Source organism: Phoxinus phoxinus (assembly GCF_949152265.1).
Source record: "Phoxinus phoxinus genome assembly, chromosome: 1".
Lineage (NCBI taxonomy): Eukaryota > Metazoa > Chordata > Actinopteri > Cypriniformes > Leuciscidae > Phoxinus > Phoxinus phoxinus.
The window spans coordinates 42,883,833-42,899,540 of record NC_136876.1 but is presented as its reverse complement, the minus strand read 5'-3'; the positions used below and the strand labels follow the sequence as shown (position 1 = coordinate 42,899,540).

At 41.3% G+C, this 15,708-nt stretch overlaps 1 protein-coding gene across 1 annotated transcript in view; it reads right to left on the bottom strand.

Moving 5' to 3' along the window:
- Window positions 1-734: 734 nt before the first annotated feature.
- rai1 (retinoic acid induced 1) overlaps window positions 735-15,708 on the bottom strand; it is a 58,911-nt gene continuing 43,937 nt past the window's right edge. The window contains exons 2-5 of the mRNA XM_079620499.1: window positions 9,789-15,515; window positions 9,163-9,256; window positions 6,704-6,753; window positions 735-2,366 (exon numbers count right to left, since the gene is read on the bottom strand). Of these exons, the coding sequence (XP_079476625.1) occupies window positions 2,358-2,366; window positions 6,704-6,753; window positions 9,163-9,256; window positions 9,789-15,497 (5,862 nt within the window). The 5' untranslated portion in view covers window positions 15,498-15,515 and the 3' untranslated portion in view covers window positions 735-2,357. The remainder of the gene's footprint in view (window positions 2,367-6,703; window positions 6,754-9,162; window positions 9,257-9,788; window positions 15,516-15,708) is intronic.

Here is a 15,708-nt window from a genome sequence, read left to right as displayed (position 1 = left end):
AAAGCATTATATATTGTGAAGGTCGGTTGTTGTAGCTCTGAATTTATTTTCAAGGAAGTAGGCTACGGTGTCTGGGAAAATGGGAAAAGCTAAAGTAGCAGCTAGTCAGCCTGAGATCCTCTCTATAAAGCCTAAACTGTTTATATCGTACTGGTACTGAATGTGTCTGAGCAGTGCGATTAATAATATTCATCCGCACAGTCACGCAGAGCCGAAGCACAACCAAAACAAGGTTCTTCCGCAACATGCACGAATACTTTTAACCACTAGAGGGCAAAATAGTTACCTGAATATTCCTTTCATACAGGAAAAGTATAATTTCTAGAAATAAATACAGAAAGTCATGTGTGCTGGTGATGAGATGTGACTAACTCAACTTGAAATAGAATGGGTTTGTTTCTACCTCGCTAAACCAGCAGAAGCCCCAGCAGAGTAAATAAAGGTGTTAAGAAAGCAAGAAGGCACGGATCTGTTTCTGCATGCCTCCAGATGTAATTTCAGACCACTGGCTGTGAGACAGAGACATATTTAAGGATAATAGCACTGAATTACTTTGCGTCGAGTGCCAACAAAGACGCACGAAAACAAAACAAAACGTTGATTTTGATCTCAAATCCAAAGACAGCTGTTCATGTTCACACATCTATTATATTTCACTGCAGCGTCACATAAAAAGAAAATAGCGAACACAATGTGAGCTGTGGACAAACACAATTCCGAAAAACAGTCCTTTTAATTCATTGTTTTAATAACTTTTGTAAGCAATAACATATTTGTTTTATAGAAAATAAACATCTCTAAGAAATACTATACACAATTATAATAGTACATCACATCTTACATTTAAACAGCATCAAATACTTATATACACAATTACTTAGAAGTAGGAATCAAATAATTACGTGATGGTTCTGTCGTCTCTATGCGCGGCCTTACCTGTAATACTGCAGTGAAGTGAAGCATATAATACTGTATGTTAGTCACATATACATCTGATTAAATGACTATGGATTCTCGTGTTCAGTTTTTCACGTTGTCTTCTGCATCGTTTCACAAATAACATGAACGGAAATGTAAAATCTGTTTGTGGTATGGATCTCTTCAGTGTGCTGAGGCTTTGTAAGCTTAAAGGTCATCCAAAATTACAATTTTGCCATTATTTCCTCATCTAGATGTGTTTTTTTAATGCTCACGTGACTTTCTTTCTTCATTTGAGTGATTGAGAAGAATGTCCAAGCTGCCCTTTTCCACTCAGTGAACGTGAATGCGGGCTCGGGTTTGTCAAGCTCCAAAATGACAAAAAGTATCATAAAACCCTGCTATAAATGTGCTGTTGCTCTACAATATGGCATTTTTGTCCGTTTCACAGAAGAAAGAAAGTCATAAGGGTTTTGAGAAAATGATGACAGAATTTATATTTTTGGTTCAACTCTCCTAATTCTGAGAAGCTGATACACATAATACGGACGCAGTGTTGGGGGGAGTTACTTTCAAAAGTGACTAATTGCATTACTTTTTATGGAAAGTAATGCATTTCAAAAGTGTTACTTTTTCTGGGTTTTTCAATAGCAAAAAAAAGTTATATTTTTGGCTAATCTAAAGGTCCTTTTGCACCAAAAGTGAAATGGACAAGCTTCAAGGCTGAAGGAAATGCTCAGATATGTTAAAGTAATGTGTTGCTTTACTAGTTACTTGAAAAAGTAATCCGATTACATAACTGATTACAATGCGTGACCCCCCAACACATACGAACGCAGGATATTTTTCCATCCGGATGCGCTGTTGGACATCTCAGTGGTGCTTTTTTTGTCTTCAAATGCACATGAAAATTAGCCTAGCAGTATATTAAAATAATGCATTTTTTCCCCCTCATGATATCAGAATATTCAGACCTGTAAAGCACAGCATGTACAATTAAATTTTTTCTTCTATTTTGTAACATGTAAGTGTCCATTGAAATACATCCAGTGTTGCATGACATCTTCAAATTTCAATCCCCCTTCCACAGCGTGCCAACCAGCGCTTGGGGCAGGAGGCCAAATCCACCACCAGGTGTCCCCGACTGATAACATCCGCTCCAGAATACGGGATAAAATGGAAGAATGGCACATTCAGATTCATAACAAAAGTGTCTTTCCCTTTTTCAGCGTTTGGTCATGAAGGATCTTCTGTTCGGGCCGGGCCGGATGGATTCGGAGGTGATCTGATCTTGGGTGGGTATTGCTACAGTATTTTTGTGCTTCGACTGAAGCCCCAGATTTTCTCTGTGTCCACAGCAACTTGCAGCGCACAGGCAAACGCATGTCCTTGTTCTACTGCATAGCTGACATTCACCAGTCTTCATGCGCCGGTATATATTACAACGCCTGAAAAACAGATCCGTTTGAAATGCGTAAGAGTGGAGAAAGGCTTGCTGAAATATTCCTCGTTCATATACATTATTAAGCCACCTTATATATCTTAATGTATGGATTTCTCCATTTTTAGAGATGGAAGTCATATTAGGTACAATATCACGGTTATTTCACTGTTTAGCTTTCCAGGTGTTCACTTTTTTTCTTACTCCGATGGAAATGGAACAAACAAAACATGTTTACTTAGGAATATTGTTTTAATCCGCAGTCATTTTATGTTTTACTGCATCCCCAATATTACTTTCCTTCCTTTGGGTCTTGTAATATACCTTTAACAAACATGATATCATCCTCCAGGAAGTGACATCATTTTGGTGGGAAAACAACAGCACAAATAACAGAAGGTAGGCATATAAGTAATGGATTTAATTAATTCTTTGATATTCATTTGTTTCACTTGATAACATTCCATCTGTTTGATCATTTCAACATCAGTCTGATAATATCAACATTTGAAAAGATATGTTTTAAAATGTCCAAATGAGCCGCCTTCATGAAAAGTTGATTACTTACCACAGAGCAATGGCTAACTAGCTTGTTATTTCCATTCTGTCCATTGTCTTGATGTATAAATGCTATGTTAAGCACGTCATTATTGATTCATTTATTCATAACAAGATATTAACCAAAAAAAATCGGATGACTGACGTAAAGATTGTTGATATAATGCTGATAATCAATGTGATGTAGGCCTACACAAATTTGCTGAAATTAAATGATCTTAGCTTATGTTTACATAATATTAACTAATAATAATAATTACAAAAATATTGAATAGCCTATAATATAAGCTGCATTGATTTGGGATGTTCCGGCCCGCTCTCGAAAATAACACTGCAGGACCGTTTCCTAATTGCGCTGACATGGATGTTATAGTTGTTTTATGCCTCTCCTCCTCCGCAGCTTTTCTTGCTGTTGCTCTCGTTCTCTTTCGCTCCTCTGCTCTGGGTCCAATCTCTCGCTTTCTCTCTGATCTCTGAACTAATCCTTCTGCTTTTCAGCGCTGGTAATCAGTATCTCTCTCACAGCGCGATTTAACCGCAGCCTGGTTACAGTGTTTGTTAGGCAGGAGGACTGCATTGATATTCATCACGTTCTCGTGTTGCAAACAAACGTCGAGCGCGAACTGCTTAAAGGGACAGTTCACACAAAAATGAAAATTCGGTCATTAATTACTCACCCTCATGTCGTTCCAAACCCGCAAGACCTTCGTTCTTTCGATCGTTGAAACACAAATGAAGTTCTTTTTGATGATATCTGAGAACTTTCTGCCCCTCCTACACAAGCAGCTACACAACTACCACTTTGACGCTTCAAAAAGTTCATAAAGAGATTGTAAAACTGATCCATATGATTTGAGACGTTTAGTCCAAATTTTCTGAAGAGACTCGATCGCTTTATATGATGAGCAGATTTAATTTAGGCTTTTGTTCACATATAAACATTCATCAACTTGATGTGTGAAAACAAGGGGGTTCATTCTTACATTTGAGCTTCAGCAAGAACCGATGAGGTTCATGTAACGCAGCATGTTTGAGCTTCCTGAAGAGGTTTGTTCTCGTTTGTCAAGGTTCGGTTGAGCTTATGTTTGCTATTCAATGTTTATGTGAATAAAAGCCTAAATTAAATCTTTTCATCTAAAGCGATCAAGTCTCTTAAGAAAATGTGGACTAAACCGCTCAATTCATATGGATTAGTTTTACAATCTCTTACAATCAAACTTTTGAAAGCGTCAAAACGGTAGTTGCATAGCTGTCAATGGAGAGACAGAAATCTCTCAAATTGCATTAAAAAGATCTTCATTTCTATTCTGAAGATGAATGAAAGTCGTATGGGTTTGGAACTACATGAGGGTGGGTAATTAATGAAAGAATTTCCCTTTAACTTCGATAGGAATCTGTTTACTAATCTGGTATTAACACCATTCTCAGTTAACTTTGGATGTGCCTCACATGATCTGCCTCACTGCTTGCTTTGAAGTTACATGTATGGTGGCTTTTCCAGGTTTTATTTTAATTTTTTTTTAAGAGAATCTTTTGACTGACATTGATGAAATGTTTGCCATGACTTTCATTGCAAGATTTGCTCTTGTGTCCTTTTTCTTACAACCATTTGGATACTGAATTGTGATTGGCCTTGTCTTTTTTAAATATATTTAACTGTTTTTCATCACCAAGCACAGTTGATTTTTTTGAGCACCCAATTTAATACGAGATGTGTGCCGACTCTGCCGAGTGTCAGTAACAATGGCAAAACGACTCTGATGCAGAACCTAAGTTCACTCAAAACTCTTACAATATTCTTTTGTTGCTTGGCTAGAATATTTCCTTGAGGATTTCCTCAAAATGGCAAGAACAGGGGAAAGAACGGTAGCCGTTTTTCTTGCCCTGCCTGCTGTGCTGCCCTCTTCGGCCTGACTTAAAGTTCTGCTTTGCTGTTGTCATGTTCTCAAGCCACGTGAACCTAAAAGACAGCTCGCCGCTGAGTGTGTGTGAGCACAGAGGAGAAGAGGAAGATGAAGAGGAGGAGGAGGAGGAGATTTCCTAGGAGACCTTGACGGGGGTGGTATCTCTACCGCTCGCTTTCATTAAGGCGGCAAATTGGCATCCCAGAGACCCAAAGCCCTTAGATCCCCCTGCTGATGTGTGCTCTGCTTGTTCTGAACTTTCTCCTCTGCTCTGTTTGTCTGTCTGTTTCTCTCTCATTCTGTTCTCCTCTCCCTTTGTCGTGGGAGGGCGAAAAGAGGAAGGGAGGGGTAGAGCTGGAGAGAGAAGGATATGGTGTTTTGATCTCCATTCAGATTTTGCCTCACGGTCTCAGACAGGAAGCTGCTGAATATCATTTCTCTCTCTCACTTTCCGCCATGCCCATTTTCTCAGTCTTTCTTGTTCAGTCTATCGCTTTTCCTTTCTCTCTCCCTGACCTACCTCAGTTGTAGTTCACAGATTGCCTGTAGGTGGCGAATGCACAAGCAAATGCAACAGCATGAGAACGAAGACGCATGTGAAACTAAGCTAAGGTGAGCATTACTAAATATTTGCCCGGTTTCACAGACAAGTTTTAAGCCTAGTCCTAGACTAAAAATGCATGTTTGAGCTGTTTTAACTGAAAGCTACTTGCACATATCTTTAAAACATCTCACTGCCGTTGTTTTGTCTCAAGATGCACACCAGTAATGTTTATTTTCCTAAGGCACATTTATAAAAGCTACTTAAATGTAATAACTGAACTAAGGCCTAATCCTGGCTTAATCTAAGCCCTGTCTGTGAAACCAGGCCTACATTTCTTAATACAAACCCTAAGTATTAAACTTTGCCGTGCAACTTGCCGTATTGTTTTTGTTTTACAAATATGAATGATAGTGATGTGGATTGTTGAGGAGAGGAACGTTATTACTTTCCAATCAATTCAGATTCTTTTGCCTGACCGGACAATGACATAAAACGCTTTTCCACTGTCGGGCTGAACGGTTGCGTAACCGTTACGTTGCGTGCCGATCCGGACCAGCTGGTACAATTACCGTTTCATTTATAAATAGATATATAAATGAGATATGTAGTGAGCATGTTATGGAGGATGGTCAGATATTTCTTTTCATTTTATTATTAATTTGTGGTCGCTCAAATAGAGCGCTTAGCCAGCTACAGAGAAACTGGAAGCCAGGCAACAGACAAGTGACCAATTTTGAGTTGTGACGTCACTTCACGGATTATACCAGCACGGTTCAGCCAACCATTTAGACAACCGTGCCGAGAACGGTTTTGTAATCGTGCCGTGCCGTACCAGGCTCAAGTGGAAACACAACTGGAACTGCTCCTTTACATTCTAAGAACCCTTTTAGGATTAGTAATGTGCAAAATCAGTATGAGATTTGTTTTTGTTTTTGGGATGGCTTTCTGATTCATGCAAGAGCCAAGACATTGAGTGAAAAATGTGTCTGTTCCCGATCCAGTAATAATCATCAGGCAGCACTTCGAAATGTCTCCTTTAATGTTTGTGGCTCCTAAAGGAGAACTAGGAGACTGAGAGAGCCTAGAATGTCTAATTACCACCCCTTTCTGCTGTCAGTCGTGAGCTGCACAGTCAATAGCAGACCGATAAGGGTGAGATATGCTCAGGGCTCATCTGTTGCCCTCAGAGATGGTGCTGATGAGGAACTCTGTCTAGTTTCACTCCTGGCTGTTGTTGTGGAGGTGGTAGAATGTTACAAGGACACTGAAGTTCATGGTACAATGTCTTTTAGATCACAGATGTCCGTTGCTGTGTGCAAAACCAATTCACCTGCTTACCTTGTGATCCGGACATCTAGTAGAGAAGGTCTCTTCTTGAAACGTGCAGCCTTGGAAGAAGAATCAAAGGCATAAATTAGAAAATCCCATTGAAAACGCAATATAAGATCAGCTTGCACTTTTGTTTCTGACTAGACCCATCTCCAGTGGTGTAGCCACCACTTTCTATGATGGCAATTTCTGATGGAAAAAAGCAATGCATGATGGAGGGAATCTAGTCCCAGCATCGGATGACATGCCACAGAGCATTCACGGACTATTGTGTCTAGACTAATACATATTGTCTAGAGCTGACGATACCTGCCACTTCCAGTTGATGCTTGAAAGGAATAAATAGTCACAAGAATTGTAGTAGGAAAAGTAGATATCATCAAGTATGGTTTGTGCGACGCACACTTGGCATGTTTGGTTACATTAAAATTAACCCTGGTGCGGTTCATTTGAATTAGTGTGAACGCTGCCATCCAAACCGTGGTGGTGCACACCAAACAAGCGGAGGGATTTTATAAGCTCCTCACGAGTTCTCAACTGGTCATCATATGTAAAATACCATCATTTGTAGGGTACACACATTCAACGGGCGCATTTAGCCCAGAACACAGCATTGTCTTTGGATTTTCGGTAAGTTTTCCATTTTGTTTAAGGGAATTAAGAGGGTTTTGTTTCGTATTTTTTGGTTCATGGGTAAAAACATTAGATTATGCTTTATTATTTGTTTTGCATGTGTGGGCGGCCCTGAAACACCACTTTGGTCAACCCTCCCTAGTCTTTTGTCCTATATGGTACACGTGGCAACTGCTACTGTAGCTCAATTCATTTTCAATCGGAGAGACGCGGCAGGCGACCCAAGCTTGTTCACGAGAATCCTTCGGCGTGGTCATGTACTAGCGGCTGATGAATGTTATTGACAAATCAGAGATGGCTTTATTTATATCCAATAAAACAGCATTTGGCTTTATATATATGTGACATAAAACAACATGGAGGAAAGTAGGTCTATAATAATACTCACGGTTGCTGATTTTAGTGTACTCATTTTATTCTCAAAAGACCTATTTAAGAAAAACCTCAGATGCAACAACTATTACAAGCAACAGCAGAATTTTTTTTTTAACACCATAATTTGTGTTTTATAGTAAGAAAAACAACCCAACATAAAATAACTAATACAATTTATAATAAAACTTTGCTTAAGTTTTCACTGTAATAATTAGTCTACGGCAGTGTCTTAAGGCCCAATATAGGCTGTACTTTGAAATGATGTACTGAAGCGAGATCATATTAATAACAGCTGTCGCTCTTCCAGATCATTTATAGTCCTGCATCGATTCAGTGTTCCATGTAGGATATAGTTAGGGAAAAGCCCAACTAGTGGTATGTGTACAAGTTTATAAAAAAACAAACACTTTAATTAATGCAAGTACCTCATCATAAATGATATCCTCCGCCGCTGAATCAAGCCGCGCATCGCATCTCGTTCTTCCTCTGAGGTAAATTTAAGGCTTATTCCTCACAGCGCGAACTATTCCAAAAAACGATGAAAAGTAAACTATAACCTGATGAAGCTTGGTGCTTTTATTTATCGAGGTGATGGCGATCACCCATAGTTTACATGTTCATATGGGTGATTACCATATGAATAGTCTGCTGCGTATTATAATCAGCTCAGACAGGAGTAACCTTACCTCTCATTGGTTTCATACGGATTGCATAATCAGAAAATGATGTAGTAATTTCAAACTTTCTATAGACAGTCTCATGTCTGTGAGGCAAGTATTCGCTGAGTTTCGGTTTATTTTTGTGACGCGTTTCAGAAAGTTGTTCATGGAGACAGAGATGGCAGAAAGAGCACATTGTTTTCTTTATTTTACAAAATCTTTTTGTCGTAATTGTGTGTATACAATTAGGCTACTTTACAGTTTCAAATGAGGTCTTACTCTTCTCTGTATGACCAAAAATGACGGAGTATTTGATGTCTTTTTTCCGCTGTTATCAGGAAACAATGCAAGGGATCTTGCCGGCTACTCCGCCTCCCCGAGAAGTGTGTTGTTGTGCTCTAAACAAGATGTAGGCTATTGGCAACAAATATATGCAACAGCCAAACAGTATGAAGAAACGTGATTGTAACTAATTTGCAGAGCAGTATATCAGATGAACTCTTATTCTGCGTGATAGGAAAGGCAGTATACAAAAGACGGAATGAGTGGTCGCCCACAAATGCAAAATAAATATTAAGTATCTCATTTTTTACCCTTGAACAAAAATATATGAAAATCTAGCTTAAATGTTATTATTATTTAGTAGAAAATCAAATGACCAGAAGATACACGGAGCGACCTGCTTGCATACCCTGTTTTGTTTCTACAGAGCTTCGTGTGGAGTGGAGGGTGGAGTCATTGGATGGACAGTAAATATTGTAGACAAACAAACAGCACATTTCAATATGTCAGAACTCTTACCCATCTCTTTGGCGCAGACATAATGGTACCTCTGTGTACAGCTCTTCCAGCTGCAGCAGATGGAAGCTCCTTCCCCTTGGCACCTGGAGCATTTCTGTGATGAGACAGAAGGCCTGAGGAGCTTCTCTCTAAATTATCGACTCTTTCCTTCAAAGCCCCCTGAGCCACCACAAGTTGCAGATAATATAGTATAACTAATATAATGCTATGCCCACTAGACTCAAAGTATATTATTAGTATCATTATTAGGCGCTTTTTGAGTATTAATCATAGCAATGTTCTATTGAACTGTTTGGAATGGAACCTTAATATATTGCTTAGCTTACTGTTTAATGAGTACTTATTTATGAAAATAGTATACCGTTTCATACAGTATTGAGCTACATCTCAACAATACATTTATTTAGAATTTTTAACATAATTATGTGAAAAAACACACACTAAAAACAGTATTTAGTTGGTGTCTAGAAAGAAGTCACGATGATATCACAGTTGATTTTGTTTCCAGTTGAATTGTGGTGGGAGACAATGTGGTGTATATAGCTATTTCTGAGTACTCTCGTCTCTTTTTTTAACAGTACAGAAAGTTATTAATGTAGGCTGTTTAATATAAATGAAACACTTACTGCATTTGCAGATTTCTGAACAGCCTCCTTCAGCCCAAAGAGTTTGCCTGCTACCAGGATTATGCCTGTGGTCCAGACAGCACAGGCTTCGTGAGCCCAGTGCTCTTTCGCCTCAGCCTCCATCTGCAATCTCTGCAAAGCCGTTCCACTGCCCTCCTCACCAGCAGGGGGAGAAGCTCCACTAAGTCTGCTCTGCAACTGCAGCAGTCTTTTGAATCTCATCCGCAAGGTGGGGCGGGTTCTTAACGGCTCCCTAATTGCCCTTTTCCCCCTCCTGGGATGCCAGATGTGTCCTTCATTTGCACTATCTTGATAGGTGTCCTTCGCACATGCACTCTGTGAGTTGATCTGCTCTGCGATGCATCTGACCTCTGTCTCATTTGCACAGTTGCTGTTTTGCCTGAAATCATTCCTGTGTGTTGAAGACAGCATTTTTCGTGGTATGCAGTCCTCAGGATAATAGGGGCCACACAAGTCCCCAAGCTCTCTGTAATTTGCTGGCTTTCCACATAGGCAGCACGTTAGACACCTTTCAATTAGACTTTTGTTAACTAAGGGCCCCTGGAGCATTACTGAGGAGTTTGATACTGCCTTGGTAACAGTGACTAGATTTTTCGTTTTAGCTGCACTCTTTTTTCTTGCCTGGCTGAGCATCTGCTCTTCCTCAGGCCTGTTGATGATGGTACAAAGAGATGCTAGCTCCAAAGGGCTGTCAATGTGTACATATGGTCTGAAAGAACATTTGCCATCTCCTAGTGCTGGATACAAGTCTGATAATGTCCCCTTCACTGTTGGGGGGAGATCATTGCTGCATTTTGTCTTGATTTTAGGTCTCCTCACTACAACTTTGAGGACATTCAGAACCTTTTTTTTGGGGCCAGCCTTTTTTTTCTCCTTTACTTTGTCATCTTCTGTTTGACTTGAGAGTTCCTCCTGTTTCTTTTTGAGTGATGGCCGCCTGCCTCGTTTGGGTTTTATTTGTGGTAAGCAAAATTCGGTTGGTAGCTCCTCATACTGTGTCTGTTCACATGTTTCTGGTAAAGAGAAGGAGGGTGCATGTGGGGGTAATATATCAGTCTGGTTAGGCTCCAGTTTCTCAACAATGGGGATGCTTTCTTGTGGTTCAGTGCCTTTTCTTCTCCTCTTTCGTTGCTTCAGATGCATCTCGTGGTTGTTTTTAATGGCTCTCTGTTTGGCTAGTCTTGGTGTGTTGATAACTAGGCTCCCGGCCTCCAGGGCTACATCTGGTGCATCGCTGCTCTCTACGGTGGCCCACGTTCTCCTCTTTTTCCTTGGAGTTTGAATTCCTGTGTTTTGGGTCTCTTGTGTACTTATTGTGCTTTCACCCTCCACATGAGTCCCCTCAGGGGCGTTCATTGTCTCCTTCGGCTCTGGTACCTGTGGCACTGATTTTGATGTTGATTCATCTGGTACAATATCTGGTTGAATATTTAAAGGTTGCTTTTTGGACCCTGGGGATGTGATTTTCTGAACCATTGCCTCATATTTAAGTCCCCTGCCTTTCCGAGGAGGCAAATATTTGGTTTTAGTGGGACACTGAGGAGGTACAGAAGGCATGTCACTTATGTCATCGGTGGGAGGGTTATCAGCGGTTACAGTGGTGCTTACAGATTCTGCTTGCAAAGGTTGTCCTCTCTTTCGCTTTCCCTTTGCAATACAGACTCCTGTGACTGGATCTAATGGGGGCTGCTGTGTCTTTACTTGACCTTTCTTCCTCTTTTTGGTGTCTGATGATGGTAAACTGTATTTTCTTTTGATGGAAATTATCTCTTCATTTGATTGTTGAAGTGAATCTGTAGAGACATCCTTCTGCTTAGGTAATTCAAGATTTGAAGATTCGGTCTTACATGACTGATCCACATTAACATTCCGTATTTGTGAGTGTAAGAGCATTGCTGAAGGTGTCTCATTTGATTTATCACTCTCTTGCTCCTTATCTTCAGTCAACTTTTCTTTTGTTTGTTTTCGTGATCTCAGCACCATGGACTTTTGATCTCTTGCTAAAGACTTTACACAACTGCTTTCTAGAGTAGGCTCCAAAGTGGAACTCACAGTTTCATCCTTAGTGGTGTCCACCACACCAACAAGTGTGTCCATAGTTAATGCTGTGTTCACATCTTGCAAAATAAGTTCATGTGTTTCCTTGGTATGGTCTTTTGTGATCTGAATATTTTCATTTAGTTTTATTAATTTTATCTTGGAGTTGATGCCTCTTGGTCTACCTGGACCTTTAGTTACTGACCCCTCAACTGGCTTTGACTCTGTTGTGGTTTGACTTGGCTTTGGAACAATTATTTCTCCTGGTAAAGCCCCGGTTTTTGAGCCTTGTTTAGAACCAGATTTTGGACCCGGTTTAGGACCTGACTTTACTCTAGGTTTTGGATCAGGCTTTGCATTTTCTGTGGACCCTGTACATTTTAAACTTAGTTTGGGGCCAGGCTTTGCACTAGGCATAACTTCAGGTTTAGGTTTTGGACCAGGTTTTGAAATTGATTTTGGACTAGGCTTTGGACCAGGTTTTATATTTGATTTTGGACCAGCCTTTGGGCCTGGTTTTGGACCTGGCTTCACACCTAGTTTTGAACCTGGTTTTGGACCAGGCTTTGGACCTGGTTTCCTTCTCTCTTGAGGGGAGACCTTTGGGCTACTTTGTGAACCGTAGGACCGAGTGCACATCCGTGATGGTAAACTCTCTGTCAGAAGTTTCTGTGTTTGACTACTAATATTCTGGTGGGCAGTTTCCATCTGATCAGGAATAAGAGCGCTTTTGCTGGAGGGCATACTGGGATTTTGAGCAGAAGGTGGAGCACTGTCTCCTTCTAAACTTAGCTGCCTTCTGATTCCTACACTTGAATGCATTGGTCTCCTTCTGCCCCGTGCATGTTTCTTACCAAACATTCTTGTATGTGCAGATGGGGCCAGAGGCTCTGGTTTGGCTGAGGGAGTCACTGCACTGGGACAGCTTATCCCTGGTTCCATATCCTCATCCCCTTTCTTGGGAGAGGGTGGGGTGTCAGCCCAAGATGGTGCAGAGTGCAGTATTGACTTGCCTGGCAACTGAGGAGAGTCAGGCTCCAGTACCTTTGCATCACTACGATCGATGTGATGATCCCTAGCCTGAGCCAAAGGTGTTGTTTTCTCATTGAGAGCTGAGAAGCCACTCTTGGCAGTGTGAGGCTGAGGTGCAATGTCACATATGGCTGACCTCCTTTCACTGCCTCTATGTGGTGCATCCTGGTTAAAGCTTTCTGTAGGTTCTGTGTTGACTTGTGGCATGTTTCCCATCTCCTCAGATGTACTTGCTCTATTATTAATGACCTCCTCTGATGTTGTCAGATTCTCCTTTTCATCTCTCACCTCAGTGGAATTATGGAAGAGGACAGACGGCTGCTCCTCAAGGGTGTCCACTGGTCCCTCAGTGCATGTGAGGCTATCTACTGAATTCTCACTCTTTGAATTTTCTTCTTTATCTGGCAAATACAGATTAGTGCCTGAATTGCGGGGTGATGTTTTCACAAGCATTTCAACAGTGGTCTGTGGCTCTGATTTGAAATGTTCTGACTTTATTTCTGTGCCTTCATTACATTTGTGATTAATTTCAGAAAAACAGTCCATCTCTTCTGAGTTTCCTGTATCTAAACTGTATTTGTTTTGCAGACCTTGGTAGATATTTGTTTCTGTTTCATATGAATAACCTTCCTCTAATACTGCTTTATCTATTTTATGAAATAGAGAAGGACTTTTCTCATCCTCCAACCACTTCTCTTGCTTTTCAGTGATTTCTCCTTTGCTCTCATGGTCTGCAGACATCTTTCTTTGTCTAATTTCTTCTTCATCAACCATCCTCTCAGTCCATGCTGACTCCTCAAAGTTCTCCTTTAGAGTACTCTCTGAACGCTTTATGTCTGGTGGTGAATTACTCTCTTGTTTCATAGGACTTGGAGCTGTTACACTGATTGGAGACCTCTCATCTCTAATGCAACGGAGAGAGCTGTTGGGCTCCTCTCCAGTCAATACTCTCTGTACTCTGGGGTCACAGTTGAGATTATCCTCAGAGGCTACACTCTGGAGACTTCGAACTGAGTCACCTGACCTAACGGATACATCATCAGCTGAGTTTAAGGAACAAGTGGACACTGTATCAAGGCTGAGACGCGGGTGTGTCTGGGTGTGTACTTGACCTTTGTCCTGACCAAAATAGTAATAGCTCCTGTCCATCTGGTCCTCAGTGCTGCTAGAGTATCCTCCCTCCTGTAGTTCTGATGTCATGGACCTGGGGATGCTATATGCATCAGATGGAGGAGGACCATGTTGGTTATCAGGACAAGATGACTCTTCCATACCTTTTAACTGACCTCTATAGTCTTCTCCCTTTTTTGGATGGTTTCGCTTGCTGGTCTTTTTGTTAGCCATAAGGGCCTCTGACAGCAGCAGCTGCTGAACATTGTTAGAGATGTTTTCAACCTGAGATGTCAGGGCATTGAGGCTCCACAAACTGGGGTTGGACAGGAGCTTTTCCGAGAATCGTTCTTTCATGGAGCCAGAATAGCTCTGGGACTGGTGGTTCACACTGGGTGATGAATGGGTATTAGGAGGCATCAACATATTTTGGTCTTGCAAACTTGTGGACGAGGAAGCTCCAGGATTAATGGGAGGTTGGCCATATTGGAATGAGTCAGGATTTGGCATTAAGGGGGATGGTGTAGAGTTATATGAGGGAGATCGTCCCACAGACCTTGCAGGTGAATGACTGGAACTTGGACTGCAGGTCTGGTAGTATTGTTCTGGTGACCTTACAGAAATGTCTGTAATGCAGTAGTTTTGCTGGGGCTGGTTGTAGTGCTGGAATTTCTGAAGGTTCTCCTGTGTACCAGACATTCCCTGCAGGGAGCCTTGTTCAAATCCAGATCTTGAGGGAGTTTGTTGATAACCATAATTATTCTGAGGCCTGTATCCACTCTGCTTTAGACTGCTGTGGTTGCTGAGTTGTCTTCCATACTGTGCATTAGTTGGTATACCATAGCCTTTGTAGCCATGTGGGATTGTATTACATTTCTCCATGTAAGATGATGGAGATGAAGAAGGGGGCTGCGAGTGCTGAGGGAAATGGAGGTGGCCCTGCGGATACATTAAAGGAGATGGTGCTGGATTGGGTGGGAGGCCCTGCTGATGGGAACTTGTATAGGTTGTGGCAGAGGACTGGGAGGGGAGATGGCACTGACTTTGAGAGATAGCTAGCATGTTCTGCTCTAGGTACTGGGATGACCCACTGACCCCAGACTCCAGCCGTCCCACCATGTCCTGTTCAAATTGGGTCATCTGAGCTGACTCATCCCATTTTTGCTGCAAGTGACCTTCACTAATATACTGGGCTGTGTATCCAGGGCCCATGTGATTGCTGTAGCCAGCCTGCATGTGCTGGTTTGGAGTTTTGGCTCCTCTAAATGTTTTTTTAGTCTGAGTAGCACTGCTGCTGGTGTAGACGGGATAGGTCTGCTGTCCGTAACAGTCCTTAGAACCTGCTCCCGCTGTTGACAACCCTGCAGCAGCTAGAGAGTGTGGCTCATAGCCCTGTCTGGACTGGCTGTGATGATGTCTATAACTCTCAAGGCGCGATAATTCTTGGGGTTCCTGCTGGTAGCAGTGCTGGTTGCCATGGAAACCACTCCGCTCTCTGAAGGACTGCATGTCTCCGGCTAGGGGGCTCTTTGGAAAGAGAGAGAAAATATAGAAAGAGAGAGGCTGTGCTTAGTGGCTTCGTTTTCTTATCAGTGATCATTCTCTCATTCAATTAATTTGAATTTATTGCTGTATTTGTCCTAAAACAAATCACATTATAATGTACACATCATTCATAAAATCAAATCCTATATCTCTCAATGAGCACTATAAAATTTTA